Source organism: Panthera pardus, unplaced genomic scaffold (assembly GCF_024362965.1).
Source record: "Panthera pardus isolate Hobbes unplaced genomic scaffold, ASM2436296v1 HiC_scaffold_21, whole genome shotgun sequence".
Classification (NCBI taxonomy): Eukaryota; Metazoa; Chordata; class Mammalia; order Carnivora; family Felidae; genus Panthera; species Panthera pardus.
The window spans coordinates 58,124,537-58,143,179 of record NW_026526777.1 but is presented as its reverse complement, the minus strand read 5'-3'; the positions used below and the strand labels follow the sequence as shown (position 1 = coordinate 58,143,179).

General features: G+C 36.1%; 1 protein-coding gene across 8 annotated transcripts in view; it reads left to right on the top strand.

Annotated features, from left to right (window-relative positions):
* DCAF6 (DDB1 and CUL4 associated factor 6) overlaps positions 1-18,643 on the top strand; it is a 133,492-nt gene that overhangs the window by 2,914 nt on the left and 111,935 nt on the right. For all 8 annotated transcript variants that reach the window (XM_053909324.1, XM_053909323.1, XM_019423701.2 and 5 more), the window contains exon 2: positions 13,458-13,519. In XM_053909324.1, the coding sequence (XP_053765299.1) occupies positions 13,458-13,519 (62 nt within the window). The remainder of the gene's footprint in view (positions 1-13,457; positions 13,520-18,643) is intronic.

The window sequence follows — 18,643 nt, the reverse complement described above, 5'->3', positions numbered from 1 at the left end:
TTTATAGTATTGTAGGTTATTTTTCCAATTTATTTCCATTATTTGTATTCTTCATAATGAATTACTGCTAAATAAATAATTCACAGATAGAATTGACAGATTTTTCTTGTAATGTTTACATTTCAAATTATTTCACCATAGTCTGTGTTTTTCCAGGCTTTGTAGGTGAGTTTAAATTTGATTAATTACTTATTTTCCTCCTACCAAAGAAAGCTGCAGTTCATAAAACATCTTTTTATATTGTGGGAATGAAGATAAATAATTTGTTATATGTTATTTAGGTGAAAAATATATATGTTCACTTAACCCTGAAATTCACAAGATTTCATCGGGATTCAGAGGCTAGGCCAGCTATTGTCATCTTTATGGGCCTGATCTAAATGTCAGTGTAGGATTTATTTTTTTTAAAGAGTGATTTACAAAGTCCAGAGTCAGAAACACCTGTAGATTTAAATGTTTGTTTCTCAAGATACGGTAGTGCTTTGGGGATTCAGTGATTATTGTGATAACTTATTGGTCACAAGTTTTATATATATACACACACAGTGTTATAAAGGTAAACATTGCTTATAAAAGAAGCTATCATTTCTGTACATTTCCTCTTTCTATTCATATTTCTCTCATTTTAAATGGACTTGTCCACATTTGAATTTTTACTTTCTCACCTTTCTACTTTAATTGACAAAAGAGTAAAAGAACTTTTCAAGGGAGTTGTGTGCCATAATGTATAGTATGTTTCATATAAAATGCTTAAGCTATGATTAGGCAGTGTCTTGGTCAGTTTAGGCTGCTCTGACAAAATAGCATAAACTAAGTAGCTTTATAAACAACAGAAATTTATGTCTCACAGTGTCGGAGGCTGGAAGGCTGAGAGTAGGATGCCTACATCATGATCTCAGTCTGCTAAGGAGGGCCTGCTTCCTGATTCATATGGCATTCTTTTCATTGTAACCACACTGGGCAGAAGCAGGGTCTCTTTTAGAAGAGCACTAATCCTAATCTGATCACCTCTCCAAGATCCCACCTCCTAATGCTAATCACTTTAGGGGTTAGGATTTCAACGTAGGAATTTTGAAGAGACCCAACCATTCAGACTATAGCAGGCAGCGAATGACAACTTTGTTTATTTTTAAAGGTTTATTTTTGAGAGAGAAAAAGAGAGCACAAGCAGGGGAGGGGCAGAGAGAGAGGGGGACAGAGGATCGGAAGCAGGCTCCATGCTGACAGCAGCAGGCCTGATGTGGGGCTCGAACTCAGGAACTTCAAGATCATGACCTGAGCCAAAGTCAGACACTCAGCCAACTGAGCCACCCTGGTACCTTCCTATGACAACTTTATAGTGGAGTTTGAAATTTCTATTTGTAAGGGGATTCGGAAATCTGTGTTTTTGGAGTATCATTGGAGTCATATATATTGAAATGGATAATTTTTGCATTTAGATTCTTCTTTAGCATATTCTGAATACATCTGCGTTACCCAGTTCCTCATAATGTGTTGCCAAGTTACAATATGTTATATGAGTCAATAAATTCTGACTTTTGCTTCCTTGTTAGCTACTGGGGAGAAGTTAGTGGAATCTTCGTATTTTGTCTCTTTAGTTTTGAAACCTCAATGCAAATTGAAAGATGTCTGATTTTAGTGGTGAAAAATGACTGTCAAATATGACAAATACATGTAATAGAATATGCTGATGATTCCTGAAGATAAGACCACCAAAGACATATCAATCATAGCAGCTGCAGACAGATTTGAATGGCTCTACTGTGGATTTCATTCTTCCTGGGTATAGGATGAGAATGCTTAGAAGGGATAGGAGCTGCTGGTAGCACAGAGTTTGTATTGTAGGCATGTTCTAGGTCAGTGTTTCTAAAATGTTTGACCATGATCCACAGTAAAAATACATTTACATGGCAACTTGTGGTATACACATGCAACAAAAATAAAAGATTCTCCAAGTGGTGGTTAGCCTTACTATTTTCTGTTCTGTATCATGCTAGAAATTGTGGTGTTGATGTGGTAGAATATTTACTGATACATCTTGGCTTGAGGTTTGCAAAACTTTACTAAATGGTTTATATTTTTAATAATTATAATTGAGTGTCATTGATGTCAAGGTTAGGGTGGGTGGGTTTCAAGTACTTGCAGCAGATTAAAAAAATTTTTTTAAACACTGCTCATGGCTAATAAAGAATATATAAATAATGAAACCTTGTTTACTCCTTGGGAAAAATAACTAGAGTAGGACCCTTTTAAATCCTTATTTCTTGGGTAGTAACCTGCAATAGGATTGCTGAGTTGTGTAAGTGTATTTAACTTTACAAGAAATTGCCAGACTGCTTTCCAAAATAGTTGTACCATGCTGCATTCCCACAGCACTTGGCATTGGGAGTCTTCCTAATTTTAGCCTCTCTAGGTATGTAGGTATAATGGTATCGTTATCATTTTAATTTGCATTTGATTTATTCCTAATGATTAATGATGTTGAGTATCTTTTCATGGCTTATTTGCCATCTGTATACTTTGGTTAAATGTTCAGATTTACCTTCTTACTATTGTAAGAATTCTTTGTATAGTCTTGATACAAGTTCTTAATCAGATATGTGTTTTGCAAATATTTTTCTCCCAGTTTGTCTTCTCTTTTCTTTTTCCTAACAGGGTCTTTTATACTTCATGCTTCTGTGTCCTATTTAAGAATCTTTACCTAATCCAACATCACAAAGATTTATACATTTTTTTCCTAGAAGTTTTCTCTTTTTAATTCTTATATTTAGGGCTGTGAACAATTTTGAGTTCGTTTTTATCTGCGCTGTGAGGTAAGGGTCCACTTTCATTTCTTTGTATGAATGTGCAGTTGTTCCGGCATCATCTGTGAAAAGACAGTCTTTCCCATTTGTTGAGAATTAGTTGTCCATATATGTAAATTCATTTCTCTGTGATGTTCCATCGATCTAGCTGTCTTTATAGCAGTACTTTGTGTCTTTATAGTGAATATTGAAATCAGCCAGGACAATATTTTGAACTTAGTTCTTTTCATACAAAATTATTTTGGCTATTTTGGGTTCTCTTCATGCTCATATAATTTTTTTTTTTTTTTTTTAGTAAACTCTACCCCCCATTGTGGAGCTTGAACTCATGACCCTGAGATCAAGAGTCCCATGCTCTACAGATTAAGCTTCAGGTGCTTAATCAGGTGCTTCTCATTCCCATATAAATTTTTGAATCAGTTTGTCAGTTTCTACAAAAACTATTGGGGTTTTGCCTGGTATCATATTGAATCTATATGTTATTTCAGAGAGAACTGTAGTCTTTACAATATTGAATGTTCAATCCATGATAGTCCTTTTTGTCTCCAATTATTTAGGTTTTCTTTCATTTCTTTAATGTTTTCTATTTTTCAGTGCACAATTTTACACATATTTTTGTTATATTTATCCCTGTAACATAATGTTTTAAATACTATTTTAAATGGTATTAATTTTTAATTTCAGTATCCAGTCGTTCATCATGGACATATTGAAATGCAGTTGATTTTTTTTTATTGGCCTTGCATCCTGCCGACTTTACTAGACCTACTCATTCCTCCCCCTCTTCTTCTTCTTCTTCTTTTTTATTAAATTAAACTCCACCCTTAACTTGGGGCTTGAATTTACAACCCCAACCCAAATCAGGATTCACGTGCTCTAGCAACTGAGCCAGCCAAGTGCCCCAATTACTTCCTATAATTTTTTTTTTCCAAATCTGTAGGATTTTTACATAGAGGATTATGTCTCTGCATATTAAAACAGTTTTATTTCTCCCTTTTTCACCTGTATTCCTTTTTTCTTCTTTTTTTCCTTTTTCTTACTTAATTGCACTGGCCAGGATTGCAATAGAATCTGAATGGAAGTACTGAGAGTAGACATCCTTGCCTCATTCCTCATCTTGGAAAACATTTCAGATTTTCACTATTAAGTATCTTACTGACCATATGTTTTTTGTAGACACTCTTTGAAGAAATGTCCTTCTCTTCTTAGGTTGCTGAGAATGTTTGTCATGACTAGCTGTTAAATTTTGTCAAGGTTTTTTTCCTATATCTCTTAAGTTGATTATATGATTTCTCTTTCATTGATTCTGTTAATTTGGTATATTAGCATATTAAATGATTTTTTTAATGTTGAACTAATATTCAATTCCTGGGCTAATCTTACTTGGTTATGATAAATTATCCTTTATATGTTGCTGGCTTGAGTTTTGGTAGGAATTTTGTGTCTATGCTCATAAAATTTAGCTTATAGTTTCCTTATAAGTTACAAGCTTATAATTATAGCTTATAGTTATATTTTTGCTTGTTTTGGTATCAGGATAATGTTGGCCTCATAAATGAGTTGAATGTATTCTCTTTTTCTAAAGAGGTTATATAGAATTGAAATTACCTTTTTCTTGAACATTTGATAGATTTCATTGTTGAAGACCTCAGAGCTTGGAGTTCTCTCTGTGGGAAGGTGTTTTTTTTTTGTTTTTTTTGTTTTTTACTTTTTTTTTTTTAACTTGGTACTTTCCTTAACTTTTTATTTTGAGGTAGTTGTAGGTTCATATACAATTGTTAGAAATAATTTGGGGAGATCTCATATACCCTTCAACCAATACTGCCAATGAATGGTAACATCTTATACAACTATATGATAATATCACAACTAAGAAATTGACATAGATAGATAAAGCCATGAACCTTATTCAGATTTCCCCAATTATATGTGTACTTATTTGTGTGTGTGTATGTATTCTGTGCATTTTGAACATTAATTTTAATTAATTTTAATAGATTAACATGGTCACCACCACAATTAAGATAGGGAATAATTCCATGACAACGATCCTTTGTGATATCCTTTTATAGTCACTGCTATATCCCTTTCTCCCTACTGCTAACCTCGGGCAACTAGTAATCTGCTTTTCATCTCTATAATTTTGTCAATTCAAAAATTGTTATTTATATTACATTGTTATTTATATTATATAAATAACATGTATGTTAACATAAAAAACGCATGTAATCTTTCGAGACTGGCTTTTTTCACTCAGTGTATTTCCCTTAACATTCATCTAAATTGTTGTATTAATAGTTTATTTGTTTTTACTGTTTATTAGTATTTCATGATACGGTTATATGGTTATTTAACCATTCACCTGTTGAAGATATTTGGATTGTTTCCATTTTTGACTGTTGAGTATAAAACTGTTATGAACATGCAGTTTCATATAAATGTAAGTTTTCATCTTTTGGGGATAAATGTCTAAAAATTGCAATTACTGGATTGTATGGTAAGCACATTGTTTAATTTTGTAAGCAACTGCTATACTCTTTCAGGTATTACTATACTATTTTACATTCCCATCAGCTCTGCATCATCACCAGCAGGAGTGTTATCACTATTTTTATTTCTAATTATATAGTGATAACTCGCGGTTTTAATTTACATTTCTCTAATGGCTAATTTTGAGCATCTTTTTACGTACTTATTTGCCATCTCAGTGAAATGTCCCTTTATGTTTTTTTGCTCATTTTTTGTTTGGTTTATTAATTGTTTTTTACTGTTGAGTTTTGGGACTTATTTATATAATTTAGGTACTAGTCTTTTGTCAGGTGTGCAGTTTGCATATATTTTCTCCCAGTCTATAGCTTGTTTTTTCATTCTTTTTGTAGGGTCTTCTGCAGAATAAAGGTTTTTAACTTCAGTGAGGTCCAATTTATCAATTTTTCCTTTTATGGATTATGCTTTTGGTATCCTGTCTGAGAACTCTTAACCTATCCCTAGGTCCTAAAGATTGTCTCCTAGGTTTTTTTCCTAAAATTGTATTTGTCTGGGGTCCATTTTGTGTTAAGTTTTGTATGATGTGTGTGGTTTAGCGTGAAGTTCATTTTTGTGTCTATGGATGTTGTCTCGATCTAGTACCATTTGTTGAAAAGGCTGTATTTCCCCATTCAGTTACTTTTGCGCCTTTATTTTAGAAATCAGTTGGGCATTTTATGTGGACCTGATTCTGTGTTCTTTGTTCTCTATCACTGATCTGTGTGTGTGTTCTTCTGTAAATAATACCACACTGTCTTGCTTATTGTAGCTATATAGTAAGTTTTAACATCAAACTGAGTGATCTTTTCCCCCCTTAGTTTGTCTTTTTCAAAATTGTTTTGGCTATTCTATATCTTGTGCCTTTCCATATGAATGGTAGGACAAGCTTGTCCATACCCCCAAATTACTGAGATTTTGATAGGAATTGCATTAGATTTATATATCAATTAGGGGTGAACTGACGTCTTTCACTGTGTTGATTCTTCTGATCCATAAACATGGTATACTCTATTTGTTTAAGTTGTTGGTGTCTTTCATCAGCGTTTTGTAATGATCAGGATACATTATATTTATTTTTTATATTTATGTCTAAATATTTAATTTTCTTTGGAGCAATTACAAATGGTTTTGTGTTTTAAGTTCAACTTTCACACGTTGTTAATATATAAAAATGCAACTTTGTGTATCTGCTGATCTTGTATCCTGTGACCTTGCTGAACTCACTTATAGTTCTAGGATTTTGGGGGGGTATAATCTTGGTGACTTTTTACATGCAAAATCATGTCATCTTCCAATTGGGTCTGTTTTATTTCTTCCTTTCCAATATGTATGTCTTTTTTTTTTTTTTTTTTCTTGCAATATCACATTGGCTAAAACTTCCAGTACAGGCATATCTTGTTTTATTGTGCTTCATTTTACTGCACTTTGCAGATACTGTGTTTTTTACAGATTGAAAGTTTGTGGCAACTCTGCATGGAGCACCTGTTTTCCAATAGCATTTGCTCACTTTGTGTCTCTGTGTCACATTTTGTGACACAGAATTTGTAAGAATTTGTAATTCTTACAATATTTCAAACTTTTTCATTATTATCATTGTTACATTGATCTGTGATCAGTAATCTTTGATGTTAATATTGTCATTGTTTTGGCCCCAAAAACCGTGCCCATATAAGACAGTGGACTTAATCGATAAGTGTTGTGTGTGTTCTGACTGTTCCACTGACCAGCTGTTCCCTGTGTCTCCCTCTTTTTGGGTCTACCTACTCCCTGAGAACAACAATATTGAAATCAGGCCAATTAATAACTCTACCATGTTCCTTTCAAGTGAAAGAAAGAGTTGTGTATCTACTTTTTTAAAAAATGTTTATTTTTGAGAGAGAGAGACACAGAGTGTGAGTGGGGGAGGGGCAGAGAGAGAGAGAGATACAGAATCCAAAGCAGGTTCCAAGCTGTCAGCACAGAGCCCAATGTGGGGCTGGAACCCAGGAACTGTGAGATCATGACCTGAGTCGAAGTCGGCACTTAACCAACTAAGCCACCCAGGAGCGCCTGCATATCTCACTTTAAATGAAAAGCTAGAGGGGCGGCTGGGTGGTTCAGTCAGTTAAGCGCCCGACTTCGACTCAGGTCACGATCTGATCTCGCGGTCCATGATTTCGAGCCCCGCGTGGGGCTCTAGGCTGATGGCTTGGAGCCTGGAGCCTGCTTCCGATTCTGTGTCTCCCTCTCTCTCTCTGCCCCTCCCCCTGCCCCTCCCCCGTTCATGCTCTGTCTCTCTGTCTCAAAAATAAATAAACATTAAAAAAATTAAAAAAAAAATAAAAGCTAGAAATGATTACGCTTAGTAAGGAAGACATGTTGAAAACTGAGATAGGGGGCGCCTGGGTGGCTCAGTCGGTTAAGCGGCCGACTTCAGCTCAGGTCATGATTTCTCGGTCCGGGAGTTTGAGCCCTGCGTCGGGCTCTGTGCTGACAGCTCGGAGCCTGGAGCCTGTTTTGGATTCTGTGTCTCCCTCTCTCTGACCCTCCCCCGTTCATGCTCTGTCTCTCTCTGTCTCAAAAATAAATAAAAGTTAGAAAAAAAATTAAAAAAAAAAAAGAAAACTGAGATAGGCCGAAAAGTGGCCTTTTTGTGCCAAACAGTAGCTAAGTTGTGAATGCAAAAGAAAATTTCTTGGAGGAAATTAAAAGTGATATTCCAGTGAACACGTGATGGATAAGAAAGTGAAACAGCCTTATTGTTGATATGGGGAGAGTTTTAGTGACCTGCGTAGAAGATGAAACTGTCGCAACTTTCCCTTAAGCCAAATCCTAATTCAGAGCAAGACCCTAACATTCTTCACCTGCATAAAGGCTGAGGGAGGTAAGAAACCTGAAAAAGAAAAGTTTGAAGCTAGCAGAGTTTTTGTTCATGAGGTTTAAGGGAAAGAGGCCATCTCCATAGCATATAAGTGCAAAGTGATGTGGCAAGTGCTGATGTAGAAACTGCAGCATGTTATCCAGAAGTTCTAGCACGATGGTGGCTATAGTAAATAACAGACTCTCAGTGTAGACAAAACAGCCTTCTATTGAATAGTTTTCTTTAAGAAGATGCCATCCAGGACTTTCATATTTAAAGAGGAGAAGTCAGTACCTGGCTTTAAGGCTTCAAAGGACAGGATGACTATCTTGTTAGGGGCTAATACAGCTGGTGACTTTAAGTTGAAGCCAGTGCTCATTTACCATTTTGAAAATCTTAGGCCCCTAAAGATTGTGTTAAGTCTACTCTATCTGTGTTTTATCTACTTTATCTGTGCTTCAGCCTGAATGATAGCATTCTGTTTACAATATGGTTACTGAATGTTTTAAGCCCATTGTTGAGACCTATTGCTCAGAAAAAAAAAGATAACCTTTCAAAATATTTCTGCTCATTGACAATGTACCTGGTCATTTAAGAGTTCTGATGAGTGTTTCATGCCTGCTAACACAACATCCATTTTAAGCCCTTAGATCCAGGAGTCATTTTGACTTTCATGTCTTACTATTTAAGAATTGCATTTTGTAAGGCCATAGCTGCTATATAGATTGTGATTCCTCTGTTGGATCTGGGCAAAGTAAATTGAAAATCTTCTGGAATGGATTCCCTATTTTAGATGCCATTAAGAATTTTTGAAAAAATTAAGAATTTTTGATTTATGGGAAGGGATCAAAATATCAGCATGAACAGGAGTTTGGCACAAGTTGATTCTAATCCTTATGGCTGACTTGGAGGGGTTAAACACTTCAGTGGAGGAAGTAATTGCAGATGTGGTGGAAATAGCAAGAGAACTAGAATAAGTGGAGCCTGAAGATAGGATGAATTGTTGCAATCACAGGATTCGAGTGGATGAGGAGTTGCTTCTTATGGGTGAGCAAAGAAAGTGTTTCTTGAGATGGAATCTGCCGGTGAAGGTGCTGTGGAGATTGTTGAAATGACAGCCAAGTATTTAGAATATTATTACAGAAACTTACACAAACTTATTATTACATACACTGCTAGGCCTAGTTGCTGCTCATTCCAAGAAGGTGAGCTAGCAGATACACAACAACACGTATAAGCAGCATGAGCTTTGCTCCAACCTTCTGAGTGCAAAGTCACTATGGCTGTAATTGTACTTCATTCATCAGTCTTGTGCAAAAATGGCTGGTGATTCATCCTAAGGCGAGATCTGCAGGGAAGGGATTCTGGGAAGGTAGTTCAGTGTGACTTGACACATTTCAGTGCCACCACACTTCCTATTGATTATTTATCAGATGGGAGGGGGTTTCCTGCCCTTCCCTGAAGGATAGGCAGTGTCTGCTTTTATCTTTTTCTCAGGGCAGTTGCCCTTTGCCTGAAATGATGGTGAGGGTTTCCTGCCTCTCTCACCGGTAGTAGACATTTACTGAGGCCATTTTTAGCTTGGGTCTCTGCAGTGGCTTACGGCTTTTGTTTCCCCTGAGAGAATGGCCTGAAACGTGAGTGGGGTTTCATGCCTGTGTCCTGCCAGAGAGGGACTCTTTCTGGTCTCCTGCCCTGTTTCCAGTGTTTCTCGCAAGTTCTTGGTGGAAGCTAACAGAAAAGAGCCGGTGACCGAATGAAGACTTTGCCTGTGTCGAGGATCTCAGAGATTCAACCATCTTGTTAGCCCACAGTTGGCCTTAAAACGCTTGTTTGCATCTCACAGTGTTCTCCTTCTGCACTTTGATGGCAGCTGCCTCTTTGTCCTGTGCTCTGTCCAAGATGAAACCCTTCTGTGTTCTGTCTCACCTCAAAGGAGTTTTGTCACCCTTTGATTTTCAGTTCTCCTGGTTATCTGGTAAGATGCCATGGGAACCAAAGAAGAAGATTATTTCAAGAAGATGGCGTCAGCTGTGACAGATAATACTATGAGGTCATGAAAAATGTGTCTTAAAAGGGCCCACTGGATTTACTGATGACCTATGATTTCTAAGAACAAAACCAATGGAGAGGAGGGGGCAAGGGACAGTGCGGGGGAAAGAAGAGCTGACAGTGAGCTAGGGAAGGCGGCATGTGGAGATGACCAGAAAGTTTGGCTTTAAAGGCAAAGTAGTTCAAAGGGACAATAGAATGAAGTAAAGTGAAAAATTTTCTTAAAATGCTTTTCCATCTCTGCTGTTCAGTATCACCAGCCTTACTGTTTTTCTTTAATCAGCTGAACCTACCTCAACTCCTAAATGAGGTCATTTTTAAAAAATGATTTTCTCTCTTTCCAGGCAGTATCAACTTGGACCAATCCCACCTGTGTATAGGGAGAGAACTCATTTTAAGTGTAGAGCATATCAGCAGCTCCACAAGTTTTGAGAATGCTAATTAATTTGCTCCTGACAATAAACGTGTACCCATCAAATGTAAAACTTCCACGAATGTAACGTAAACTAAGGCTCTGAGAAGTTAGGTTTTGCCCAGCTTATTCATAGTATGTTCCAAGTAGGTATTTAAACCTGGTCTAACACTTATCTCAAGCATCTCACGGTCTACCAAGGGAGATAGGTATGTGAATAAGTAAGTTGCAAAGCTGTTTAATACGTTATATAACCATTCAAAATGAGCAGTAGCTCTTATAAAAAGAGCAGTAGCTGTATATTTATTGTCATTGAAAGATGTTCACCCAACAGAAGACATATTCTAGAACAGAGCGAGTATCATGATCCTATTTGCTTATTCACTGATTGAGCAGATGTATATTAAATGCCTATTTTGTCCTCCGCACTGTTCTAGGCACTTAGGGTACCCGGGTGATCAAGAGTGTTGCTCTTTTTATTGAGCTTATGGTCTGTTAATAAAGAATAGAATGTCAAAGCAGTGATGGAATTATGAGAGGCAGCATGGGTTGCAAGAAAGACATGAGTAGGAAGCCACAGCAGTAGGTAAATTCATCCGTAACAAGTGTGTAATTGTTGGGAGGCAATTCTCCATGCGTCTTGCATTTCTGCACATTTGTGAGCAGAGGCACTGGCTGCTTTGTTCTGGACTATCTTTTCAATAATGTATATACAAGGAACAGCTTTGGAAGTTATAATATCTCTCTCTGGAGCAGAGGGCAGATTTATTTATTGTCCAGTATAATACAGATACTGTCACTCTTTGGGAAAAAGGTCAGACAAGTTTGCTTGATCTTTTGTAAGATTTGGGTTTCCTCAGTTCAGGGTTCTCCAGCTCTGATTCAAACCCCCAGCATATCCAGTACTTACCTAGGCTGCTCCGCATTGCCCTGTGGGAATTGAGGGACAAGGAGCCTATGTGAACTTGAAGCTTGCATTGATTAAGGAGAAAAATCCTTTGCTTCTGACTTAGGAGTTTTGTGTCTTCTGCCAGCATTCATGAGATGGTGGCAGGTAGTTGTTAGCTTGCAGGTAGTCTAGACTTCATAGTTCTTGACGACAGGTATGAGTTTATTTTTATTTTAATTTGGGGGGGCTCCGCTTTTTCACCTTACGATTCTTATTTTAGGGCATCTGTCAGCTCCTATTTTTTGGTAGTACATTTAATTAGTAAAGGGTAGAGGAGGTTTATGTTAGTTGTTTCTGGAAGCACATTTAATGAGGTATATGGACAATACAGTCATTTTGATCTCCAAAGTTACATACTGAAATCATTTGGGAGCTATTTAACTGTCAAGTCTCAGTGCATGTTTTTATGTGCAGGTTTCGTACGTAAGAGTTCTTGCTCGGAGAACTCACCTTGTCTTCTGTTCTCTCATGTCCCACCACCATTTTCTCTAGGCAGAGATGGCTAGAGCTGTGCTTTCAAACCTAGATTTTAAAAATTTTCAAGAAAAATTTGTGGTTTTTCTTCCTTCTCCTCTCTTCTCCTCCTCCTCCCCCTCCTCCTTGTATTTTAATGAATTTAATTGTTGTCATGTTGATAATATGATCTTAACTCTTAATTATAACTCAGTAGGATTGCCAAGCCTGCTGTTGGCTGAAGGGCGGAAATTTTTTTTTAATGTTATCTATTTAGTACAGTTAGCATCTTTTTAAAACTGAAAATCAGATTGAAAAGTTAATTATATAAAGTACAACCAATTCATGAAAATACTGAATTTCTGTAGGTTGTCTTATTCCAATGTTTAGAACCATAGAACATTCCCCCCACATAAAAAAAGAAAAAAAGAAAAATTCTTTAACCCACATGTTCATCCTTTACCTAACCATCTTACCAGTCATAAGCAAGCACAAAGAAAGAAAATAGTTCATTCTCAAGAAGATCTTGATATTTACATCAAATGGCAAGAAAGTGTAGAGAAATCTGTCCCTGGTGACAGTGTACAGAGAGCATAGTCAAATTTAATTTTATTTGAGATCTCATCAGCCTGATTTACTTAGCTAGTTATCGTTCTTTGTCATATATTCAGCTTCTTTTCATTACAGCTTCTGAATAAACATGAAGCTTTTTGGTCTTTCTTTGATAAAGATGATTCATTTTTTAAAGGGAAACATTTCTCATTTTCAAAGGGATTTCTATTTTTGCAGTATTATAATTCTGCTATTGATGGACATTTAGGCTGATTTTATTTTATTTTTTTGCTGGTACATTTCATCGTAAAATGAACTTTAAAATATTTTAACGTTTCTGAAATTGAGATGTGTTTGAAAGTAGGTAGTATCTAACAAAACACTGTTTGCCCACCTATTTAAGGTTCAAAACCCTACCCCCCACCTCTAGTCCTATCCTCTTTCTCTATTTTTCCATTTGACACTTTCATCAGGTGACGTGTTGTTGATTGTCTTTCAATAAGCTCATTAGAGTGCAGAGTTCTTTTTCTGTTTTATTTCACCACTGTACTCCTAGCTCCTAGAACACCACCTGGAATGGAATGAGTACTCAATATATTGGTTGAATATATATGTGAATGATTACTGTGGTCCAGCCACTGTGCTAAGCCCTTTCTATCTTTGAACCGTTTTATCCTTGCAATAACAGCATCAGGTAGGCAGGAACTACTTAATGAGGGAATGAGGGCTGAGGCGGTATCACTCAGCTTCTAAGTGGGAGTTGAAGTTAGAGCTGCCTCATGCGGGATCCTGGGCTCTTAACTTCTTTGTTATACTTTCTTCATCAAGAATGACTTATAACTTATTTAGTTTGTTTTTCTTTTTTAACAGGAAGAAGAGAATTTATCCAAAGATTGAAACTTGAAGCAACCCTGAATGTGCATGATGGCTGTGTAAGTAATAATTAATTCTCCACTATGAAGGACCTTAATACCAAGTGCTCGATATTTGATGAAATGCCCCATCCTCTTTGAAGAGATTATGAATAACTGTAATAAAAAATGGGAGAATGAAGTTTGACGTTAAAACATAAAGTTTATTTTGATTTTAGAAAAGTATGCGGGAGATTTTTAAGAGTACAGATGAGTTTTCTAATATTATCAAAAGGCTTCCCTCTCACTCAACGGTACTGCTTTTTTGAAGGTCACTAATGATTACCAGTGGTTACTTCTCAGGAAATTTAGACATTAATTGAACACATGTTCTTTTTTGAAATATTTTTTCTCTTGGTTTCTGCTAACACCACACTCTCTTGGTTCTCTCTGTATCTCATTGACTGACTGCGTCTTCTCTGTCCTCTAGCTGACTCCTCCGCTTCTTGACCTTCAGTTGTTGGATGTACTGGGACTTTGTCCTGGCTCCTCCCACCCTCTTTTCTCTTCACTTTTCTGAGACATGTTATCCGGTCCCACGGCTAAAAAACCATGACTTCCAGCTCTCTCTTTCTTCCCCAAACTCCAGATTCACGTATCCAGCTCTCTACTGGTTGCATATCTAATGGCCATGCCAGATTTAACAGGGCCAGAACAGAATCCTTTTCCTTTTAATTTCTGTTCTGAAAATTTCAGGCAATGCTTTTCATATACTCATCAGGTGGATTTAGCAGTTATCAAGATTGGGACATGTTTGGGGCGCCTGGGTGGCTCAGTCGGTTAAGCGTCCGACTTTGGCTCAGGTCGTTATCTTAACAATTTGTGGGTTCGAGCCCCGCATCGGGCTCTGTGCTGACAGCTCAGAGCCTGGAGCCTGCTTCCGATTCTGTGTCTCCCTTTCTCTTTGCTCCTCCCATGCTTGCTCGCTCTCTCCCTCAAAAATAAACATTAAAAAAACATTTTTTTTTAAATATTGGGACATATTTTCCATTTCATTTTTCTCAGAATATCATAATACCCTAGATATTATGTCATTTCACTCCTGTGTGTAGCCAAAAAGCAATGGACATTTTCTTATGTAACCAAAATGCTATTATGTAATTTAACAAGATTGACAGTATATTTTTGGTATCATCTGATATACAGTCCATAATTAAATTTCTCTTATTATTTAAAATGTCTTTTTATAGTTGTTTGTTCAAAAGAGGTTCCAGGCAAAGTTTATTCCTTGATTGCCATGCCTCTTCTTTTTTCTAGTTTTTATTTAAATTCTAATTAGTTAACATACAGTGTAATATTAGTTTCAGGAGTAGCATTTAGTGATTCATTACTTACATACAACACCCAGTGCTCATCATAAGTGCCCTGCCTCTCAAATCACTATTAAAGTAGAGCAGGCTTCCCTTTCTTTGTTCCTGCCATCGACTTGTTACAGAGTGTAAGTCTGTTTTCCTATAGACTGTCACACATTCCAGATACTAGTTTGGTTTCTTGTGGTGTCATTTAACTTGTTTTTATATACCCTGTATTTCCAGTGCTCTATTATGGAATTATAATTATGCTATAAATACAGTTTAGGTATATGTATTTATTTTAAAGCTAAAAACCATTTTTGGAGGGAGGGGGTCAAAATAATATATGCGCATGGTTCAAATGGATCATAACAAAAAGTAACAGATGTGTCTCACTCTCCCTTATTCCTATCCTTTTTTCCAAAAACAACCTCTTTGAATCATTTTTCATTTCAGATCTTCTGATGATTTCTTTTATATCTCCATGTAATACTCTTACATTGATCTTTTTTGAATTGGCAACTTCAAACATCATCTACTGAGTTCCTGCCATGATGGAGAATTTAACTCATTTATAGAACTCTCTCACTTTCTAAGATGTAGGCTTCTCAGAATTTTTATATTACTGTTCTTAGTCTCTACACTAAACAACATACATAAACATCCTTTTGTTTTTCTGTCATTTATAGACGGTATCTCTTGAATTTCCATTCTGTAAGGTAGAGACTTTTAATTCTTTCATCCTTCCCTCCACCTTTTTTGTTTAAGATTTTATTTTTAAGTAATCTCTATACCCAGCATGGGGCTTAAACTCACAACCCCGAGATCAAGAGTTGCATGCTCTATGGACTGAGCCAGCCAGGCACCCGTTCTCTCCACCTTTTTATCTCTGTTTCACACCTCTGTCAGCTTGTATGCTTTTATATTGTCATATTGGTTGTATGTACCCTTTATTCTGTAGTCCTGGTTATCTTTTATTATTTGTCTATGTATTCTTAAAGTCAAAATGCGGTAAACAGTGTTATAAGTCTTATATGTATATGTACCTTTCTGAGTTTCTGTTATATCCTTCAAAATAAGGAGAGGGTAGAAAGAAAATTTATAAAGAAAATTATGTGATGTATCATCTGTTCATAATACGCAACTGCTCAAAACTCTCCAGTCGATTTCCAGCGTACTTCTAGTGAACGCCAAGGCCTTGTTGCTTCCAGGCCCTGTGATTTGGCGCAAGCGGCTCTCTCCAGTTTCATCCTGTACTGTGGTCTCTGTTACGCATATTTGTTCTAGTCACACTCATCTCTTTGCTGTTCCTCGAGTACACCAAGTCCGCCTCTGCCTTGTATGTTTTATGCCTTCTCCTCAGAACTCTTACTCCATATAACTGTAAAGCTTACCTCCACATTTCATTTAGCTCTACGTATTACCAGGACTTGATATTTCCTGTCTGTGTTTGATAATAGCCATTCTGGTATGCATGAGCTGATCTCTCACTACTGTTTTGATTTGCATTTCCCTCATGATTAGTGATGTTGGGTAGCCTTTCATATATTTTTTTGGCCATTTGTATATCTTTGGAAAATGTCTATTTAGATTCTTTGCCCTTAAAAATCAGATTATTTGGGGTTTTCTGTTGTTATTGTTAACTGATTATATGAGCTCCTTATATATTTTAGATATTAGCCCCTTGTCAAATTATGGTTTGCATATATTTTCTCCAATTCTTTAGGGTTCCTGTTCATTTTGTTGATTTCTGTTGCTGTGCAGAAGCTTCTGAATTTGATTTAGTCCCATTCATTGATTTTTGCTTTTGTTGCTTGTGCTTTTGGTGTCATATCTAAAAAAATGACTACACAGGTCAAGGAGTTTTTCACTGTTTTTCTTCAGGTCTTATGTTTATAAGTCTTATTCATTTCTTTCTTTCTTTCTTTTTTTTTTTTTTGCTTTTATTTCTTTATTTTTGTCTTTTTTTTTTGTCTTATCCATTTCAAGTTAAATTTTTTTATTTTGTATGTGAACATCCAGTTTTCCCAAAACCATTTATTGAAAAGACTGTCCTTTCTCCATTGAATATTCTTGGATCCTTTGTTGTAAATTAATTGACCACATATGTATGGGTTTTTTAGGCTCTGTAGTCTGTTGCATTGGTCTGTGTGTCTGTTTTTATGTCAATACCATATTATTTTGATTACTGTAACTTTGTAATATAGTTTAAGTCAGAAGTGTGATGCCTCCAGCTTTGTTTTTCTTTCTCTGTGGTTCCATACAAACTTTAGGTTTGTTTTTTCTCTGTGTGAAAAATGCCATTGGAATTTTAATAGAGATTGCCTTGAGTCTATAGATGGCTTTGGGTAGTATGGACATTTTGATAAAATTAAGACTTCCAGTACATGAACTCAGTGTATCTATTTATTTGTGTCTTCTTGTCTTTCATCAATATTGTGTAGATCTCAGTGTACAGATATTTTACCTCTTTGGTTAAATTTATTCCTAAGTATTTTATTGTTTTAGATGCTATTGTAACTTGGCATTAAATAGTTGATTGTTAGTATGTAGATATGTGAGTGATATTTGTTTGTTGATTCTATATCTTGAAACTACTAAATTCATTTATTAGTGCTAACAGTTTGTTGGTGGAATCTTCAGGGTTTTCTATGTATAAAGATCATGTCATCTGCCAGCAGACACCATTTGACTTCATCATTTTCAATTTGGATGCCTTTTATTCTTTCTCTTGCCTAATTGTTCTGGCCACGACTCCAGTACTATGTTAAATAAAAGTGATGAGAGTAGTTACCCTTCTCTTGTTCCTAATCTCAGAGGAAAAGCTTTCAGCTGTTCACCATTGAGTATGATGTTAACTGTGGGCTTGTCATATACAGCCTTTAAATTGGTGAGATAATATTCCTTCTATATTTAGTTTGTTGAGAATTTTTATCGTGAAAGATGTTGACTTTTGTCAGATGTTTTTTCTATATATATTGAGGTGATCATATGATTTTTATCATTCATTATATTAATGTGGTATATCACATTTATTGATTTGTGTATACTGAGCCATCCTTGTATCTCAGGGCTACATCCCACTTAGTCATGCTGTATGATCCTTTTAATGTGCTGCTGAATTTGATTTGCTAGTATTTTGTTGAGAATATTTATATGTACATTCATCAGGAATATTGGCATGTAGTTTCCTTCTGTTGTAATACCTTATCTGGCTTTGATGTTAGGGTAATGCTTGCCTCAGAAAATGAATTTGGGCATGTACCCTCCTCTTCAGTTTTTTGGAAGAGTTTGAGAAGGATTGGTGTTTATTCTTTAAATGTTTGGTAAATATTTAAAGTCCCTGAGGCCATTTGATCCTGGGCTTCTCTCTCTCTCTCTCTCTCTCTCTCTCTAATATTTATTGTTGAGAGAGCAAGAATTTCAAGCAGGCTCTCTGTCAGTGCAGAGCCGGATATGGGGCTCAAACTCTCGAACTGTGAGATAATGACCTGATCCAAAATCAGGAGTTCAACCGAATGAGCCACCTACACGCTCCGTTTTTTTGTTTTTTTTTTTTAAAGGTTTTTGATTACTGATTCAGTCTCCTTACTTGTTAGTGGCCAATTCAGAATTTTTATTTTTTCATGATTCAGGTTAGGTAGGTTATACTAAAAAGTAAGTTGTCTAGTTTGTTGGTGTGTAAGAGACTGTGTTCTCTTACAGTCCTTTGTATTTCTGTGGTATCATTTGTAATCTCTTTTATAATTTTATTTATTTGGATCTTCTCTCTTTTTTCCTTGCTAAGTCTAGTTAAAGGCTTGTCATTTTTTTTCTTTTCAAAAAACCAACTGTTAGTTGATTGATCTTTTTT